Source organism: Lagopus muta, chromosome 8 (genome assembly GCF_023343835.1).
Source record: "Lagopus muta isolate bLagMut1 chromosome 8, bLagMut1 primary, whole genome shotgun sequence".
Lineage (NCBI taxonomy): Eukaryota > Metazoa > Chordata > Aves > Galliformes > Phasianidae > Lagopus > Lagopus muta.
The window spans coordinates 16,966,184-16,987,984 of record NC_064440.1 but is presented as its reverse complement, the minus strand read 5'-3'; the positions used below and the strand labels follow the sequence as shown (position 1 = coordinate 16,987,984).

At 34.0% G+C, this 21,801-nt stretch overlaps 1 protein-coding gene across 4 annotated transcripts in view; it reads left to right on the top strand.

The window, feature by feature from the left end:
* LOC125696690 (sodium channel protein type 2 subunit alpha-like) overlaps positions 1-21,309 on the top strand; it is a 72,796-nt gene extending 51,487 nt beyond the window's left edge. For all 4 annotated transcript variants that reach the window (XM_048952706.1, XM_048952704.1, XM_048952705.1 and 1 more), the window contains 10 exons: positions 779-899; positions 1,467-1,621; positions 2,618-2,791; positions 7,869-7,991; positions 9,875-10,156; positions 13,067-13,120; positions 14,171-14,308; positions 16,000-16,104; positions 17,186-17,456; positions 18,037-21,309. In XM_048952706.1, coding sequence (XP_048808663.1) covers positions 779-899; positions 1,467-1,621; positions 2,618-2,791; positions 7,869-7,991; positions 9,875-10,156; positions 13,067-13,120; positions 14,171-14,308; positions 16,000-16,104; positions 17,186-17,456; positions 18,037-19,229 — 2,616 coding nt within the window. In that variant the 3' untranslated portion in view covers positions 19,230-21,309. The remainder of the gene's footprint in view (positions 1-778; positions 900-1,466; positions 1,622-2,617; positions 2,792-7,868; positions 7,992-9,874; positions 10,157-13,066; positions 13,121-14,170; positions 14,309-15,999; positions 16,105-17,185; positions 17,457-18,036) is intronic.
* Positions 21,310-21,801: the final 492 nt, after the last annotated feature.

Sequence of the window (21,801 nt, the reverse complement as noted above, 5' to 3'; positions counted from 1 at the left end):
AATTATGGGCAGTCTTACATGACTGATACACAGTTTTTCCTGATCCAAATTTTATTTGATGAGAAGATTTATGTAATGTGAGCTGCTTTGTTGGAGTTTTTGCATCTATGAGTGCTTTCACCATAGTGAGGACTATAGTATTTGACTACATACAAATAGTAGAATGACTGAAAAATTCAGATGGAAGGGACCTCAGGAAGTCTCTCAATCTTCACAGGAAATTAGAATTCAAAGAGATTTCAAAGATGGTAATTTGTACTTTCCAGGGCAGAAATGTAGTATTAAATTTACAACTCTTTCATCCAGATATGCTTTAGGTTTGTGAGAACACCATCTGCAGTGGATGTGTAGATAATTGTGGGGATTAATTCCTTTAGTACGCTTAGTTCATTCTGTTAGATCATTTTCCTGGGAAGTCTGAGGCACTTCTGCAGTGTAAACTAGTATAGTAAAAAAAAAAAAAAAAAAAAAAAAAAAAAAAATAGCTTGAGTGTGGTATATGTAAGATCTGCAGTTGTAGCTCCACTGAGCCTCGAATTCTGAAGACATTACATGGATCAGGTCAGTAGCTAAATCATATTTGTTTCCTATGAGAAGGTAAACTGAGAAATAGAAATATACAACATACACCTCATTACTGTGGTTTTACTTATGCATATTTATCAGTGTAAACATAGTGGTTTTCCAAACTCAGAGACTGGCAAGTTCTGTTTCAGTATAATTTTTACAGAATATGTATCTAATGAGAAAAAATTCTTCTGTGGAACTTTACTTGCAGAAACTAAATGCATCCAGTTCATCTGAAGGCAGCACAGTTGATATTGCCCCTCCTGGAGAGGGAGAGCAAGCAGAAATTGAACCTGAAGAAGCTCTTGAACCAGAAGCCTGTTTTACAGAAGGTTGTACAATAACTGTTGACTTGAGATGTGTTAGAGTTCTACTAGTGTAAAATGCACTATTATTAGACATATTTAAGTTCTGGACTCTTTAAAATCTGTTGGAACTTCATGTCCCCTACAGTGAAAAAGAAAATGCTCAAAGCCTGGAACGCTGGAAATCAGACATCAGAAAAAGGTTTCCCTGAGCTTTGAGTAACACTGCCTGACCACTGCCTGTATCTTGTAACTAAGGAACTTAATTAACTTTTCCATTCTTAAAATGCATTTTCATTACACGAATGAGCCCTTAAAATTTGGAGCTTCATTTCTGTGAGACTACCAGCAAGAAGAATGATTAAATATCAATGGTCAAAAATATGAATGTATAGTTTACTCTTAATTACATCTAGTATTGTCTGATTTCAATCCAAATTACTAATTATCTAAATTCACATGGAATAGGATCACGATATTTATTTTAATTTAGAAAAAATATTATAAAATTAATTTCAGCTACTAACAATTTTGATACTTTTTTACATGAGAATAATTTGCTTTTAAATCCTAACATTTCTTAATTTAATGCAGGTTGTGTGAAGAAATTTCCATGTTGCCAAGTAAGTATAGAGGATGGCAAAGGAAAAATCTGGTGGAATCTTAGAAAAACCTGCTACAGCATAGTTGAGCACAACTGGTTTGAGACTTTCATTGTCTTCATGATTCTCCTCAGCAGTGGAGCACTAGTAAGTTAAAAGTAAAAAATTGCAGATGCTGAAATGTTTAGATATCTTCTCACAAGTAACAGCAAAATTCAAATTACATCAGAAAGGCCTATTTTGACTGGAGCTGTACTACTTTTATTCCACGATTTCATGATTTATTTACTAAAACTGGCTCAAACTTGAAAATGTTTGTTTTACATGCAGTTCTTCAGTGATACTTTTGTTTTACCCCTGCAAAGCTAGAGCAGTGTTATTTTAGCCAGTGACTTTAGATTCAAACTGCCTACCAATTTTCAGCATGTTTGTTAAAATTTTTGATTACAAAGAAAATCTGTTACTAGTGAGTATACAGCTAAAGGTATGATTTCAAGCCCTTAATTCATTCTGGGCTCTGCCATTCCTCGGATGGTGCTTATAAAAAAACATTGACAAACATTTCTTCATTTTGTTGCTGTTTTGAAGGCAGAAGATAGAGAAGAATGTGATAGCAAATAAAACCAAAAAACTGTTTTCCAGTAGGATTCACATTACCCACCTTCCCACCTTTAATGAAGGTGATCATCTTCTGCACTGTGAATAGTATAAACTGGAGCAAATACATCACTCTTTGACTTTTAGACAGGAGTTTGATGGAGGATAAAACTGCTCAGATTAGATTTTTGTTTAAGAGAGGGTTTTGTTGTTTGGGGTTGTTTTTTTTGTGTGTGTGCATGTGTGTGTATGTATGTGCAAACAGTTTTTGATACAACAGCAGGAAATAAAATCATGCTTCGAGTTTGTCTCCTCTTCCTACAGTAAAACAGGATATATATGTCATTAAATACACCGTACTGGAGAAATCCCAGACAAGGCTGAATAATGCTCCAATTTGCAGCATGGTTATGGGTGATAAATAGGTAAAAATGATGATGCAGAAAACAAGGGGAAAGATTACATCTCACCTGCTTGTTTTAATCATTTACACTGTGAAACATTAGTAATACCTGAATTTTTATTTATTTATTTATTTTCCCACAGGCTTTTGAAGATATATATATTGAACAGCGTAAAACTATCAAGACCATGCTGGAATATGCTGACAAAGTTTTCACATACATTTTCATTTTGGAAATGCTTTTAAAATGGGTAGCATATGGTTTTCAAATATATTTTACTAATGCCTGGTGCTGGCTGGACTTTCTGATTGTTGATGTAAGTACGTAAGTCTCCAATACTATAAACCTCACAGTAGTATTCTTTATGTTGTAAAGCTTGTTACTAATAAGTATTCCTTTTACTAGCATGCAAAAAAGAATTCCAATTGTATTTTGATGTTGTACAACCTGTAAGTGTACAGAAGTTAAGCTAAGTAGGATTATTGTGGTGGAAAGGTAATAAATGGAAAATGCTCACTGGTGTTGTAGGCTCACAATAAACTCCACGAGGAGTGATCTCCAAAAAGACATCCTTCCTCAGTGGCAGTCAGCACTTAAACGCTATCTAGGAGAGGTGCAGCCAGGCTCCACCCCTTCCAGCAGCACAGCTGAATTGCCTTCACCTGTGCTCCTACAGCTGACTCAGTGCTTGCCTTAGGTGGTCAATTAGAAGTTCAGGCTTTGATCAAAAGTTCTCATACAGATGTGACGTTTAAAGTAGTTTATATACCTAGAAGACAAAGGATTACTGGTCATCAGTTTGCTAATTCTTAATTTGATGTATCAAATTTAAGATTTTATGAAAAAATAAACAACTAAAAACTAATTTTGAACCTTTCATGCTATATTTTTAATGGCCTTTTCTTTACACTTAGCAAATAAGACACTTTGCGCAAGTTTCTTCTACAAGTATTGCTGTTTTCCAACTGAAATGATACATTTGGTCTAGATTTCACCTGAATTCTCAGACCTTCAATCCCCCAAAACTATCCTGTTCACTTCTAGTGAAATAAAAAACAGTGGTTAATTGCTTAAAAAAAAAAAAAAAAAAAGAAAAAGATTTTAAAAAGTTTTAATTGGTTGACAATCTGCAATAGTTAAATCAGCTGTGACTTGGCACGGTTTGTGATAGAAGAGAATACAGAGTTTCTTGGCTGACTTCCCAGCTCTGATATCCTTCTGTGCAAAGGCCTTGCTTATGTTGTCAGAAGGGATCAAAGCTGGTTTTACTCCCAGAATATTTTGGTCCCTTGCCTCGCACATTATCTGACCCAGTTCACTGTCTATACATATCCTCAGTGTTTTAACTCAGAGATGGCATCTTAGGGCAAACATCCATTTCTGGACGTGTATATAGTTTATGCTCAAATGTAGTTTCTACCCAAGCTACCGTATTTTTTGAGAAATTTGAATAAAATCTGGATCCATAAATAGTCATTACTTGTGAACATGTAGTGAAAACACGTCAGATTTTTTTACAACCAGAGACACACACAAAAAAAACCCCAACCCTACCTAAACTGGCCTATAACTCAAAACAGATGTTTTTTTTTTTACCTGCCCACATTAATTTTGTTATATTGTTGAGCTCTTTGCTGAATACAGACACTAGCATTGAGCAGTGTAAATAGTTTTCCTAAGAAGATCTTAAAGAAGTAGACAGGTACTTCTTTCCAGGATTACCTTAAGAATGGAATTTATTTTAGATAAACTAGAACTCATGTTTTGATTATTCTTTGTAACATAAACGTGAACTGATTATTCTAAGCCATACTCCATGGTTTCTTAATAACAGTTTAGCCTCAGAAATGCTGTTATCTGAGCAGGCTCTCAGTTATAAGCATCATCTTCACAGATAAAGCAGCTTATTTTGCCAACTTTTTCCATTAATTCTTAATTTTATAATCAAAAACATAAATGACATCAGAACCTTCTACTTTTGAATACCTATATTCAGTGTTCCAGAAAGTGTCAAAAAAAAGTCTTACTGTGCCAAAGGCTAATTCAGCAATTATTTTAGCATGCCCGGACAATATTTGAAAGAAAGATATGAACTCATGTTACCTACTTGTAGAAGAGGATCTACAGTACTTCATTGGAGAGATTTAACAGCGATTCAGCAGCATTCTCCAAATGAGAACAGTAGTGAGCCCTTCTTCATTATACGTGACTAAGAATAATTAAATTGTTTAACTTCATCCTTTAAAATTATTCAAGGGTAAACACTGATAGTTCCTCAGGGTTTCGACATTTAATATCTTACATACCTAGCTCTCAGTGCAAGAAATAGCCACAGCTACTTTCAGTCATTGTGACCAAATGGATTTTTAAAATTACATGAAGAAAGTGTGATTCAGCTCTGTCAGTTAACAGCAAAGGCAGATGACCCTGGGCACATCTGGCCACCTCCATTTAAGACCTTCTTATGCCATATCTCTACCCAACTCTTCTACTGGATGCAACATCTGTAGCAAGGGGCAGAAGGGAAAATTCCTGTGACTTACTGACCCCAAATCAGAACCTGTTAAATTAGTTCAAATTCACTCACTGGTGATTTAAACTGAGATACTGAATTTTGTACGCAGTTAAATGAGAAGCAGGGACATATTCTCTTAGGCCGGGGACTCTAACTGGCAGAGGTGTATAGTTAAGGCTTCAAACAGTCATATCTTAAATCAGTTCAACCAAATGCTCTAGAGCATCTGTCACCATGTATCTTGATTCTTTTACTCACATCTTTGTTCAGAAGCCATCTTTCATGAGATTATTATGTCCAAGATTTAAAGCACACCTGTAAGGACTGTAAGTTCTGTTTTTCAAATACAATGCTAGGAGATAGGATATCTGGGAAGAAGACGGGGCATTTGGGAATATCCAGTGTGTTTGCTGGTTATTAAAGTTGTGTCATTTTCTGCTAAAATATGTAACTGTAGGTGGATATTTTATGCTATATGTACTTTAGAAGGTAGTCCTACTATTTGTTATAGACATTTTATTTCTAAATTATTGTGTTCATAAACTTTATTTGATGTGGAAGTAAGTATAGGAAATTAAAATAAGTTACATTTTAAATAAATCATGTATTCGCCAACTACTGCAAGGCAGTAATGTATCTATCTGAAATTAGAATGAAATCTGTAATCTTCATGTATCTCAACACTGAAATTGCTCATGCGTGCTAGAATTCAAAATACAATTTTTGAATAATTTAAGGGAGAAAAAAAATCTCTCAACTGGGATTGCTGTGGAGTAGATAATTAAAAGTTGATAATATTGATGATTTATATATTACTTCTGCTTGGAAATATGACCGAAAATAGTTCATGCTTATTTGTTATAACAGATGAAGTAATTTAATTAAAGCACGCTCTCAATCTTTTGGTTAGCTTTTGAAAATAAATAATTCAGCAGCAAAGTTATGAAAATGATCGGGGTCACATTATACTAATATACTAAATACTGTAAGCACAGTGTAAAAGACAGCTGCTGCCCTGAAGGCCTCATAAGAAGAAAAAGGGTGTGCATACCCATGTTGGGATACTAGATCCAAAGAGAGATTTCAGTTCATCTTCCTTGACAGTCTAGTATGTCTTATGCATATCCTAATATGATAATATTGGATAATCCAGAAATTAATTAATTTATTAAAATTCATTAATTAATTTCTGGAATTACCAATTTTACAGTTCAAAGAGAATTCCATATGATATATGCATGAAATCAAAGGCTTCCAGTCAGGAAGTAAGGGAACAGAATCTTCTTGCTTCTATGCACCTAAAGAAAATAAACTTTGCATAGTTGTACGTAAAATATCAGAAACTAAGAATTTTTAACCAAGTACATTTTAAGAAAGTTATCTTAGTATAGGATCATAATAGAAAAACATAAGAAAGGCTGTATTTTGCCCAATGCCCTACCTCAGAGAATGTCAGAAATGTCTTCTTGGGAAACTATTAACGTAATACCTATATGAGAAAAATCATCAACTAATCAACTGAAAGAATTTTTTTTTTTTTCCCCCAAATCTAGTGGTTTATTTTTATTCCTAGTTAAGTACAATAGTTAAACACATAAACTATAGGAAAAATAGGTCAAGCCCTGTTGGAAGTGAGGAGAGTAACAGACCACAGCGGGCCTGGAATCAAATGATATAAATTAGCTATCTTAGCAAGTAACAAGGAATTCATATGGACTAACATGTCATGACACAATCCAGTTGAAAACTACTAACTAAAATGCTATTTTCCATTAGATGAATGTACATAGCAACAGAGTAATCAAATAGTTGCTTTTCTATCTGCTCTCCTATTTTCCACTGAGACATGATCAAACTCCAGTGTCTGTAATTCATCTAATTGTTTTCTTTTAGGCAAGTAACACAGGAAACCACCTTTCCATATAGTGGTCAAAATCTTATTGGCATACCACGTATTTTTGTACAGCCATTTATTTGAAGAACTTGAGGTTGAAGTACAGGAATGAGTATTTGGGGTATTTTTTTATGGACTAAAATATGCCTATGTTCATTTATACGTTTTGTGTGCTTTTGGTGGTTAAACTGAAATAAAACATGAGTAAAGTACAATATTTCCTCACTCATGTCTCTAAAACTGCCAAAAGTAAGTGAATGTACTTTTTTCATATTAACACTGCTTAAAATCTGTTCTATTTGAGAAGCACAAATTAATTGCTCCTTCTTGGCATGATTTGACTTGTAATAGAAAATTCATTGAAACATGAATCAGGAGCTCACTATGGCTGTAGATCATCAAACAGTTACTTTTATAATGCTAGCATCTGTTAGCATCTATCAGACAGATTGCATGTTTCCTATGCTTAGAAGAGTTCTTGAGAGAATTGACCAGCAAAGGAGAATGTAACACCTCAGTCAATATATATTTCATAAAAACCCTGGCTGTTGGTTCTATTATATGCTTCTGATTTACAAATAATTCACTATTAAGGATATTCTTATTGAATTATAGAACGAATATTGTCAGTATTTAATAAAGTATCTTGATATATGCAGAAATTTAAAGTTCTAGGAAGGTTAATTCTTAATGAAATTTAATGAAAGTATGGCCCTTTTATCTTCATGTACTTCTGAGGACTTTATCTTTCACCAGGACTGTGCTTTCATCTCACTATTCAAGTATAACAGATATTTCATAGCACATATTCTTTTTCCAAACACAACTCCATATAACATACCAGGAATATGCAAATCATAGGATTTGTCCTCAAATGTTACTAATCTAGAGCTTTCTTCCATTGATCTTTCTGTATATTCAATTTGTATTCTTTTTAAATAAACTGTAGAATGACTTAATTTTTTTTTTTTTTTTTTTTTATAGGTCTCATTGGTTAGTTTAATAGCCAATGCTTTGGGCTATTCTGAACTTGGTGCCATTAAATCGCTTCGGACATTAAGAGCTTTAAGACCTTTAAGAGCCTTGTCACGGTTTGAAGGAATGAGGGTGAGAAAAAAAATGAATGAGCCCACATTAAACTGTGAATACAAAAGCTAATGTAGAATTATGAGACTCATGCCTCCTACTAAGAACACCAGAGGGAGAATTCATGGAAAAGTGTAGGAAAATAGCTTTCAGTGTGTCCTTAAGTGCAAGATATGCATGCAGTTAACTTTTGGATATTGGATCTTAATCTCTTCAAATTTGCCTGCCTCACTGCTGCAGAGTTATCTCAGCCCCATGGCTGTTAAAATTTCCATTTATTTGTAGATCTCCACGGAAGAGGAAAAGAACAGAGATGGTTTTTTTTTCTTCAGTTTAGTAAGGGACTTTTCTCAAGAGTTTCTGAAGTTAATTTCTGTTCTCTTTCAGTTTGTCAGATGAAACAGGATTAGCCAGGGGAAAAAGAAAAAAAAAAAAGAAAGAAAGAAAAAGGTGAAGAAACTGACAAAAGTGAGAAAAAGGCAGCTGAAACCTCCCTGTGGCTCTCCATCTACCAGTCTGGGAAAAAGATCCCACAACACATGCTATATTACTAAGCGAAGGTTCTCTGAACAAACACCTGAAATACAGATAGGGCTGGAAATAGAGAAATAGAGAAGAGGGGAGTTGAAAAACCATTTTCTCAACAAGTGTCCTTTATTTCATATAAATACATCTGCTGCCATCTGACCCCTCTTCCTCCACAGCTAAATCCTTCCTGTTGAGGAAATTATTATTTTCAAATTCTGTCAATCTGACAAAAAAGATTATTGCCATCTGTCTGCTGTAAACACAGACTATGCTATTTCCTGGTGAAATCGATACATAAAAAATTTACAATGCAATGTTATTAAGAAATCTCTCCTTAGTCTTCACCTAAAAATACTGAATGCTGTGATATAGTTTTAGTTTATTCACAAGTCTTAAGTCTCAAAGTAGTGTGGTTTCTGTCTGGATAGAGGCTGATGATACCCTAGCTGGCCGCACCAGCCAGAATAGTGGACTGTGTCTTGTGACACATCACCGTTACATTTTGTACAATTTGCATTACAGACAGTATGTAAACTCCTATCTAATAAATGGGATCTTAGACATTTTCAGTCATTACAGATTTGAAAAATACTATTATTTTGAAAACCGTACATAGTTATTCACTATACATAAAGGTACTGCAGTCTTATACATAAACATGGTCTAGTAAAAAGAAATTACTTGTATATCATTTTTGTTCAATCACAGTAAGTAATTAAATTACATTTTTGTCAAGGGATTTAATCTGATTTTTTCTGTCACTTATTCACATCTATTAGCACAATTGTATTAAGTGCTCCAATTGAAAAAAAAGTGCATATGTGGAAGAGCAACTACAGTGAGACAGGCAATTTAAAACTAAGATTTATAACAGATGCTGCTATTAAATTAAAGGTACTTAATTATGTTACATTGTAAGCAGATGCTAAAATACATTGGTTCCAATTTATACGTATGTTCTGTGAATAAAATAATTTGTAATGGTTTCAAATGCAGACATTTTTATTCAGTCTTTCACATCATCATTCTTTATCTTATTCTAATTTCTTATTTATACATTTTGATTTGTACTGCTGGAATTTAACATTTCTTTCTTTTTCTCTAGAGCACACAAATTCTAAGAATCCATCTTGCTACTAACAGGTTTTCTTTTGTTTTCACTTTTTTTTCCATCGTCTTTGTTTTCATATCATTTTTTTTATTGCTTTTGGTAATCTCAGTAGTGATTCTTATTGAACCTCAAATAATGCTTCTCCCTTTATTTTTACATTGTTACGTTTTCACTATCCATTCCATATTAAAGCAGCTCCATCATTTTAAAAGTATTTTAATTTTTCTGTTCATAAACTGACTGTGTTGTCTAATTTCTCTAATAGGTGGTTGTAAATGCCCTTGTAGGAGCAATTCCATCTATCATGAATGTATTGCTGGTTTGTCTGATATTCTGGCTCATCTTCAGCATCATGGGAGTAAATCTGTTTGCTGGAAAATTCTATCACTGTGTCAACACCACAACAGGCGAGATGTTTGATGTCAGCGATGTCAACAATTACACTCAGTGTGAAGAGCTCATAAAAAACAATCAAAGCGCCCGCTGGAAAAATGTGAAAGTAAACTTTGATAATGTAGGAGCTGGGTATCTTGCTCTGCTCCAAGTAGTAAGTAAATTCATATTTTTTCTTTTTGCTCTCTTTAAAGAAGTCCCAGGTAAATGGGCAACATAAGTCTGCTAAGCAGTGAAATAATTTCTTTATAGCAATGATGTATGGCTTATACAACAGAAACTTTAAAAAGCCTCTATTGCACTTGTAATTTTTGAATGAATAGTAGTAGAGTAACTTTTCAGACTAGACAGTACAGCCTCATCATCATGATAAAAATGTCTTTTTAAGTGGAATGATGTACAAGAATCTGTACCAGCGCTGTACAATATAAACTTCAGAAATGGATTTAATTTCTTGTTCCAGTAAAAAAGTTTCAGAGGTCCCTCTAATTATTAAAAAGGTCTCTCTTCTCCTTTACAAACTTAGTTATCTTCTAAGACAGGAAGGCAAAGAGCAGTTTAAAAGGCAGACATCCTAGCTGTGCGTCTGATCTGATGTGAGCAACTACTGCCAAGGCCTCCCATATAATCTGTTCCTGGATATCATTACAAATCCACAGCAACATCTTCGACATTTAAAATCCATTAATCTCAGCACATTTAGGCACTAGGAAATTATTTTTCCTGTCAACAGCCAGGTCAAGATAGTGCAAGTGCATTTTTCTTTATGTCGGTGCTCATCTAAGGAACCAGTTTGTCATTAGGTAAGAACATAATAACCCAGAGGATCTCCAGTGCAGGTTTAAGAGGGGATTGATTTTTCAGAACCTTGAAGTGGGTTAGGGAAAGGAATCATAAGTAATACAATATCTGAGATTGGGGTACCCAGCATTTCGTGTAGCATGGAGACAGTTCTTCCTGTAGTACAATGCTTGTACAAGGGTCTGAGTTCGGATAGTTACTGACAAACAGATCCTGACTATTAAGATCATTTCGTAACACTTTTTCTTGGTACTCATGGACAAACAGCATTTGCTCCTGAAATACATGGATTTCATTAAAAAGCACATGAAACTATGAAGACATTAAAGTGTGGTTAAATGGGAAAACGTAAAATACTTTTATTACAAAAATTATATTCATGATTCATAAACTTCTTATTCTGTTAATGCTTTTTATGAAGACATTATAATAAACTAAATATATATTATGCTACATATAGTGTACTAGTAGATGTTTTTGTATACTATGGCATATTTATTCTATAAATTATCATAACTAACACAAAGTCTGCAAGTTATATTTCCCCTTCGAGTCCTTTTCTTACACTCTCTGGTACAGAGCTGTTTTTGAACTAGGTACTGATTGTTCCTATTATTTATGCCAGAGGCTCCTAATTCTGATAGCTGATATCTGACCCCAAACACAAGCAAGCAAGCAATTATGCTTAAATGATTGAGCTGTGTTGAATCACTTGTCTGCAATTTGACATACAGCTTTAGTGTATGAAGAGATGTCAGAAATGTCACGGGATTTTTACTACTCCCAAGTTTTCTGAGGAAGATGTGCTTGTCTCTTCTATTCAGAGTCGGTCAGTATCCCTAGATGACCTTGATTCCCAGTTTAACTACCTTGCTTGAAGAATTTTGTTTCTGAAGACAACGTGACTCTGAAGTTATGAGGTGTAATACTGAATGATAACAAAATCTATAACTTCAGGTGTCATTGCCACTCTTGTACTAGGAATTGAAGTGAACCATTATCACCAATACTCACCTCTGAAAAAGTGTAAGATATACTTCTGAGTCTCTTGAAGCTGCATCTGAACGTTATCTGTATCACCCATCCAGTCAGTATTAGTCTTTAATTACTATATTACTACCGTGGAGCTTTTTTTCTTCTTCCTTTTGTTCAGATTTTTCATTATTTTCCTTTTTAAATATTCTCTTTCTTTTCTGTTGAGATTAAGAGATCTTTGGGCATGTATCGTGTATCATGTCACTTCTTCAGCTGAACATCTCCACTTAGCATTCTCCCTGCCCCTCTCCTGTAGTTATAGCTGTTATCAAACTCTGATACTTTTCTAACAATATACAAAGTACACCTTCCTAGTAAATATGTAGTACATTGCAAGATTTGTCAGGATCTGAACACTCCCAGAGTAGAAATCTTCTGCTGTGGAAGCTGGCAGTTGTACCAAAGTATGAGAGCTCAGTTTTAGCAGACACAGATGCAAATGCACTCCTTGGAATGGTTCCTCAGAAGATATGCTCTTTACTGGCTCATTTCAGACATTTTTCCTTTATTATGAATACTTGTGAAAGTCATGCCTGACAGGCAGGCACTTACACTTTCAGCTACCATCTCTCTGGCGTTCTTCAGCAAGCAGACATTCAATCTCCATGAAAATTGCTCCTTAAAGCAATTAGGGCAAATCTTTTTTACTACCTAGATAAAGTTTCTACTTGAAATCAGTTTTTATAAATTTAAGCACAGCTCTTTCACAGTTCCTCGGATCTCCTGTAAATCATACATCTCAAGAACCAACACATTTTAATTATAGAGTCTATTCCTTTTACTTATATGAGGTTAAAACATTTCTAAAAATACCATGGAATGGTGAACGTGGGCAAAACATTCAGATGCATGTTAATATCTGCCCAGAAGCTATGTTGCAGACTCCATCAGTTCATGTTGTAAGCCTGTTAAAATGGCTGTCAGCAGAAATGATTGTAGAGCGTGCCTAAATATCTACAGTATTGATGTCTAAGTCTACCACTGGTCATCTGCAAGGTAGAAACCTGCATCTGCACACACTCTGTGTCCATGCTAAGATGTTCATAGCCCAGAGTTAATATTTTTGAAATACCTAAAAATAATTTATCAAAATATCAGTAATACTCTGAAAAATCTTTTAATATTCCTGTTTGTTCAATATGGTTTATAATTTTTTGTGTGATTTCATTAAAAGTAAACCTGCAAATTCTGAAACCTAGTTATTTTTTACACTGAATTTTACTTCTAGGCTACTTTCAAGGGATGGATGGACATAATGTATGCTGCAGTTGATTCAAGAGATGTAAGTGTAAGACTTTCAAAAATCATCTATTGGTTATATTCTGATGTATTTAATTTAGTACAGAGTTAAAAATTACACATACAGTAACATAAAGAATTATTAACATTTTTTTCCAAGTATCTTAAGGCTTGAAAGAAACTTTTGTATAACTTCAGGAATCTTAGAAACAGTAGTTGAAAAAATTAATTCCACTTCTTCCTAGTCAAACAATATGAATTAAATTCATTTAACTTGATCTTTTTTGGAAAATGCAACATAAATGAAAAGAAACAGGCAAGATGACATTTTAGTAGCTTCCTTCAACTACCATGATTATATAACGTAACACTATATAACATAATTCTTATAGATTAAATTTATGTGTCTTTCATTAAAATTTAAAGCCATGCATTTCATTATTTATTTAGGCTGACCACTTTTGTTACCCAGCTATTAAGTGCGATTAGGTTTTAAGGTTGAAGATCATAGGAATTAAAATTTTATTTTTGGCTAGAAAACTTCAACTGTGTTTACCTAGTACAAGAAAGTGCAACACAGATACCTGAACTAGTTCTACACAGCTTAGCTTATAGTCACACTAGTGATAATCAGTCATCAAACAGTGATATTCATCTGTCAGAATATATATCCTATTTAATTAACTTCAACTTCCTTATGATCAGCTTGCTGTGCAGCTGAAATGCGGACATTGTCAGAGGTGTGAAACCTGGAAGAACTGAGACCACAGCAAAATCCTCCTTAGAAATTTGGCACAATTTAATAAAATTCACAGAAAAGACACTCACTGGAAGTTTATAGAAAACATGTCCTATGCTGGGAGCTTTGTTTGTATGTACATACATAAACACATACCTATGTGCATTGACATTAAAGTTCCATAGAAATAATCGTTCTGTCAGCTTCCAATTCTCCAAATATTGATGGGAAAGGATACATAGAGTCTTTTTAATAATTGAATGCTGAAATAACATATACCTATTTATAATCTGTATACACTTTCTTTTTACAGTTACTATTCTTTTGATTAATAAAATTTATAATATTTTGTAGGTAGAAGATCAACCTAAGTATGAGGACAATCTGTACATGTATCTTTATTTTGTCATCTTTATCATATTTGGATCATTCTTTACATTGAACCTTTTCATTGGTGTCATTATAGACAACTTCAACCAACAAAAAAAGAAGATAAGTATTGAAAATGTTTCTATATTGCTATAAATCATTAATTACAAAGAATTAACAATTTATTTTTATAAGAAAAAAAAAGTTATTTTGCTTCTTTGGATAAAAAATTCTTTTTTAACACAATCTCTGTGATGTGATTATGACATTTGTATTTCAGCATTTTGAAACACAAATCGTTAGTCTGTTGATGGTAATTTAGAAATTGTGCAAGAGCTAAAGTGAAGATTTAAGAAGGGAATCTGTATTATTCTTTTGATTAGATTAGCACTATTTGCCATAGAAGATTTCCTTTCTAATTAAAAAATTAGTTTTATAAACTCTTATAAACTGTTGACACCTACTGAAGCTACAATATGACAATGTGTTGATATAATAGATACTAGTTCTGCAAACTGATTAAACAGTGGCTTAAAAATCCAATAGATCTCATAAATAGGCTTAAAGATACAAGTAAAAAATTTGTATGACAGAATTCTGTTATTCTAACACCTGAGCTCTGAAAAATGAGATGGGCTTCTTAGACATAAAGAAATTAATTTATAATACTAGAAATAATGAAGTATATGTATAGAAGGAAGGATATTTTTCCACATACCTTTGACATTCAAGAATATTTAAAATATTTAAAATATTTATTATGCATATAATTTTATTTATGGTAATCTTTAAAATATAAAATTACAATTGCATTTAAAATATTTTGAAGTCTCATTATTCCTGGTCTTCAATTTCTGAACAGAACTATCACATGAGAATAAGTGTAAACCTTTGCGTGCTGTGAAAAAGCAGCTTCATCTGATTTGGTTTTATTTGATTACTAAATAAAAAGCAGCAGTACAAAATAGAATCTATGATAAAACTCAGTTGTGAGTGATAGAATTTTTTTTTGTGTAAAAATATTTTTCAATTTCTTAGGAGCTGGATTTAATGATCCGTATGTGTGCCTTCCAACTCAGCATATTCTATTATTCTAAAAGAGCCACAAGGGCATCTGGGGCTACATTTACCAATAAGTATGGGCTTTTGGCTTCAATATCAACTTGAGTCAACAGTGACTTTCATGCTGTTTACATCTGACTTAGTTCAGATTCATTAATAAGTACAATTTACTTTACACTAGAATTCAGTCAGTTGCACATCTGGCAGCATTAGCATTTCCAAACACAGTCTAATTTGAACTAGACAATTTCCAGCAATTTTAAAATTGTTAATTCGCTATGTCATGACTTTGGTTACTTTTCTGAAGTTCCCATCAACAGGGCTTATGCCCTCAGTTTAGACTCAAACAGTCTTTTCCTTCACACATTAAACCCCAAACTTTCCCCACTTTTAGACCTGTCTAGCCTAACTGTCAATCTAGAATTTAGGACATCTCAGGCACCAGAGAGGCTTCTATGCACTAAAATCCTAATTAGCAAGTTCTTTAACAGCATTGTTATAATAAGTACCATTTTAGCCATGTCAGCAAAAGTGAACAAAAGGGCACTGGAAAAAGTCAACTGTCAGCCTCAGAAGGCACTAGGAAGGGTTTTGGCGTGTGCATGTGCTTACTCCCAATGTGAAAAATAAATTAAAAAAAAAATCACTTTTGTTATATAAAACAAATATAAATGTAATATAAAATGGCACACAGGAATATTGTAGTTAAATGCTGAACACGTTAGTAATTAGTTTTGGTATTATTTCTTTACTTTGGAGGTCAGGATATATTTATGACAGAAGAACAGAAGAAATATTACAATGCAATGAAAAAACTGGGATCCAAAAAACCACAGAAACCTATACCAAGGCCAGTGGTAAGAACAATTTGACTTTAACAGCGCTAATATTAAATATACATTTGGGAATATGATTTTACCCAGCAAGAAAAAGTTATATGTCTGGAAGGAAAATATTTATTTTGTTTTTCTTGTAAGGTATAATTTCTCTTTTTTTAACTGAGTGAATAGATGTTTTGTATTTATTTTAAAAACACAGACTCTGATATATGAAGTATTGGATTTAATAAGGTTATTGTGATAAGTTTCATAATTCCCTGACTGAGCACGAGAAAAATAGGGTTAATTGGCTCATTTACTGGTCCTTGTTCACAATGGATAAACTTAGTGTCTTAGTGTCTTAGAGAATTTGTAGGAAGAGGGGATGTACTGCCTATTGATGTTTTAGACAGAAGGGGGCACTGGGCAAGAGAAGTGTAATCCCATGGAATAAAAGAATGCCCTGGAGAGTACAGGATGAACTGGAATATGTTCACCTCTAAGTTAAGAAAGCACTCTGCTATTTCCTGAAATTCTACGGAATTTGGAAAGGAAAACACTTGTTGCACTTTGTTCACTGGGTGGTGAACTCTCTAAGGAGAAGCATATAGCCATAAATAATTAGCTAAGTAATAAAGGAAAACGAGGATATTGCAGTCATGGAGTGTTTGAGACATGCAACTTCATCTGTCCAGCAACCTCACCAAGCAGAGCTAATCTAACATAGATCGCCAGGGTTTGGTATTCTAAAGCCAACTATGGATAAGAATCAGAAAATGAGTTTCTATTTGGTGGGTGCTTATCTGGTATCAAGTCATGCCACCTTTTTTATACTAATATTATCAATTTTGGTATTATCATTTCACAATTAATACCAATCACAAATTGTTATTATCATTTCAATGCTTCTCTTTCTATTCCAACAGTCAACAGTGGTACATTTCTTCATCCACTATATAAGGCCTAGACAAAATCCAACAAGGACTAGGTGTAAATTTAACAGATATATTATGAATGGGTCTTGCGCTCCCAAGATCTTGCAGGAACTCGTTTCCCATTTGACATTTCTGAAAGCAAATATTTTCAGAGTATAAGGAGTATTCTGTCTTTGTTTTTGCAGAACAAATTCCAAGGCATGGTCTTTGATTTTGTCACCAAACAAGTATTTGACATCAGCATCATGATACTTATCTGCCTTAATATGGTCACGATGATGGTAGAAACAGATGACCAGAGTAAGGAAATGGAAACAATTTTGTCCCGGATTAACCTTGTGTTCATTATCCTTTTCACTGGAGAATTTGTCCTCAAATTGATTTCACTTCGCCATTACTATTTTACTATAGGCTGGAATATTTTTGATTTCGTGGTTGTGATTCTCTCCATAGTAGGTAAGAGCAATTCCCTTTCAAGAAAGAACTAGTGGGCAGAAAAGAGAGTAGCTGTTTCAAGAATATGAATTTTTCTATTTTCTATATAATTTGATTGATCTCTATACTTTATAGCATAAAATATGTTAAATGTTGAAATTTCCTGCATACAGTGCAGATCCTCAGTTGCATAAGTTAAGCCAATATATTCTTTCATAAAAGAAAGCACTAGGCTCATCATCAAGAACTAATCATATCTAAGAAAAACTCTTTCTGGCCTTTTTAGAACAAAGTGGAACTCAGACACTAAACTGCCTTGTCGTAAAATAACTTCTTTCTTTTGCTTATTTCCCTTCTTAGATATCATATCAATATAAGGAGAACACAGTACTATTATAATTCTTTTAAATAAAAAGTAAAAAACTTGTATGATATTCTGCAATAACTAACTTTTCTAGGAATTCTGACATCACCTTACATTTCTAAAAATAAAAAAAGCAGAGACTTCCTATACTGATTGTTTTCAAGACAGCAAGAAACAAATGTTTCCTTAATTAATGAATGAATAGTTATTTTATGCACTCTTTTTTTTCTTCTCTAGGTATGTTCTTAGCTGAGATGATTGAGAAATATTTTGTGTCCCCTACTTTGTTCCGAGTCATCCGACTTGCCAGAATAGGTCGCATCCTGCGTCTCATTAAAGGCGCAAAGGGAATCCGCACTCTGCTTTTTGCTCTGATGATGTCTCTTCCTGCTTTGTTCAACATTGGCCTGCTGCTCTTCTTGGTCATGTTTATCTATGCCATATTTGGCATGTCCAACTTTGCCTACGTTAAGAGGGAAGTTGGAATTGATGACATGTTCAACTTTGAAACATTTGGCAACAGCATGATCTGCCTATTTCAAATTACCACATCTGCTGGCTGGGATGGCTTGTTAGCCCCAATTCTTAACAGTGGGGAGCCGGACTGTGACCCTCATAAAGATCACCCAGGGAGCTCTGTTAAAGGTGACTGTGGCAACCCTTCGGTTGGGATTTTCTTCTTTGTCAGCTACATCATCATATCCTTTCTGGTGGTGGTGAACATGTACATTGCTGTCATTCTGGAGAACTTCAGTGTTGCAACTGAAGAAAGTGCTGAGCCCTTGAGCGAGGATGACTTTGAGATGTTCTATGAAGTCTGGGAGAAGTTTGATCCAGATGCAACACAATTCATAGAATACAGTAAACTATCAGATTTTGCAGCTTCGTTAGATCCTCCTCTTCTCATAGCAAAACCAAACAAGGTCCAGCTGATTGCAATGGATCTGCCCATGGTAAGCGGTGACAGAATTCACTGCCTCGACATCCTGTTTGCTTTCACAAAGCGTGTGTTAGGGGAAAGTGGGGAGATGGATGCCCTCAGAATACAGATGGAAGACCGATTTATGGCAGCCAATCCTTCCAAAGTCTCCTATGAACCAATCACAACCACATTAAAACGGAAACAGGAGGAGGTATCTGCTCTCATTATTCAGCGTGCTTATAGGCGTTACCTTTTAAAGCTAAAGGTTAAAAAAGTATCCAGTATATATAACAAAAATAAAAACAAAGAAGGAGATGGACTTGTTATAAAAGAGACAATTATTGATAAACTAAATGGGAACTCCACTCCAGAGAAAACAGATGAGAGTTCCTCTACAACTTCCCCACCATCGTATGACAGTGTAACAAAGCCAGATAAAGAAAAATACGAGAAAGACAAAGCAGAAAAGAACTACAAAGGTAAAGATGTCAGGGAAAATAAAAAGTGAAAATGTAAGAATTCTGCTTGTGGGACAGCTTGTTTACAGTCTTTGAGAATGAAGCATCAACTGGACTCCTGCAGGAGATTTATGCCAAACTGACAGTTTTTACATATATGTGTGTGTGTGTGCGCGCGTGTGTGTGCATATATATACATTATATATATATAAGGTCAGTGCCTATAACAAAACAGTCAACCTTCATCATCAAACTGTGACTCTCTGAACCAGAGTGACAAACCTGACAAGAGGTTACTGTTTTCACTACAGCTGACACTGCTAAGAATGAGGGATAAAGTGGCTCCACAGAGAACAGGGAGCTTGAAATACGTGCAAAGCTATAGTTTTTTGTGTTTCACATATTGCAGAACATGTAGAACAGTACTTCTATTCACTGTTTGTAATTCAATGGCTACATCTGTCATATTTTTACAAAACTGGTATTAGTGTATCATTTTTTAATTCACAGGTTGTTTACTATTATATGTGACTATTTTTGTAAAAGGGTTTTATGTTGGGGAAAGAGGTATGAGGACCAAGTGTTCTACTCTCAGATTCTCTGTAACATACAGATGCAAGTGATTTGCATAGGCATGTTACCATTACCAGTCATGCCCAAATAAAAATATGACATTGCACAAAGCTAAAGATTTTAAGAACTTCCATGTTTTAGGGTTGCTTTTTAATTTGAGGCATCCTGACTATGTGTATGGATGCATCTAGACTATGTACATCCAGATTAATGTGCCTAGAAAGTCTCCTCTAATTTAGAGGAATTTGCAATGACTTATTTTTATGCGAATCATTAAGCATGAAAAAGTTACTGTGTGAAAATATTCACAGCTAAAAAAAAATATTGTACGGTTTCTACACTAGAAAAAATAGCTTCACCAAAATATACTTGGGAGTCTTTTTTCTTTTTTCTTTTTTTTAAGCAGTTTTTAAGCTTTTTTCCTGGATTATTATTTAGTTACTCTGTTCTCTCATTAAGGCCAACATCCAATAAATATCTTTTGCTATGTAAATACTAACGGCATATTGCCATACACATTTGAGCACAGAACTAAATGGCTTTGCCACACTGAATTGCATCAGATATGTACCACAGTGTGGGTAATTTGCAAAAGCTCAACAGAACATTTTGTATTCTGTGTCATTATAGATAGTTTGGAGAGCATCACTGATGCATGTCAATGCTTTTGCTGCTGTATCTTGCTCCTTCCACTGCCTCCAATGTAGGAAGCCATATGTCAGTGGTGAGTTGAATAAAGTTGTCCAACCAGACCTCATTCTTTCAAATCATTAAGCAATAGTTTGCAGCTATTGACGAGCTTTTTTAGTTTTGCATTCTAAATTTGAACTCGCTACTATGTTGTGTAGAATCAGACTGTACATGTCATATTTCAAACTGTTTAACCTGTTGAAAATGTGGTTAGCATATATAAATATTGTAAAGAAATACCATTTGGCAACAGTTTTGTATATAAGAAGAGTGTCTTCAAGTTTAGATCACTGTTTCTTATATTTCTTTCCTCATTCACTCAGTTTACTTTCTAGCCACAGTAATTTCAAACTGAAATCATACCATAAGATGCATTTGTAGACTATCATGTTTTAATATTATATTTGCATATATTTCAATGTGAAGTAAATTGTGTAAATCTGGAACCCAGCTTATTGTTTCCAAATAGTTTATCTGGAAACTGGACATAGCAAGGAAAGTACTAGGGAAATGTGTGAATTACCAGTGCTGATCACATCAGAAGTTCCAAGATAGTCTCATTGTTCATGAAATCCTTGCTATTTTGCAGTATCTGTTTACATAGACTATTCTTATTCTTTTTGAATCACACTGCACTAGACCTCTACAAATAGGACCCACAATATTTCTCAAGAATAAAATGGCACATTTGTATAATCAAGGACAGCAGGACACTTTGCATTTCATACACAAGCTAACATTAAATGTATGATATTTCTTTTACTAATGCTTCTGACTTGTAATGTGTTGGTGAAATGCATGCAGGAATCTGTTATCATCATAAACAACATAAAAATATAACAAATGAGCCAAAAAATAAAGATCTCATTTTTTATTGTATTTGTCTCTGTTCCTTTGTTGAGTAGCAAAAGATAAAAGCTGGCTATATAACTAATAATAATATATTCCTTATCACTAGATCTAAATACCTTATTTTTCAAATACTAACTTTTTTCACATAAAGCAATTTAGGGAAAAAAAAAAAAACAAACAAATTTAACTACACTCCATTATGCCTGCTTCTTTGCCACTGACATTGCTTGAGGATAACACAGGACATCTACATATCCTGCCAAGAGCCTTTCAGTCAAGCCTCAAGAATTCTTCCCAACAATGAAGGCATTGCTCAGTATCTGAGGTATTGTTTCAATAAGCCATACTGCATTTACCAAAGTTGCCTACTATTTTTGAGGTACAGATATGTACATATTGCTTTTCCACCAAAGCTCTTTTGTGAGTCTTGCCTAACATTTAGCCGAAGAGCATAACTGAAACAGGTAAAAGTTGTTTTAATTGTGCAGTGATTCCTTTTATTCCAGT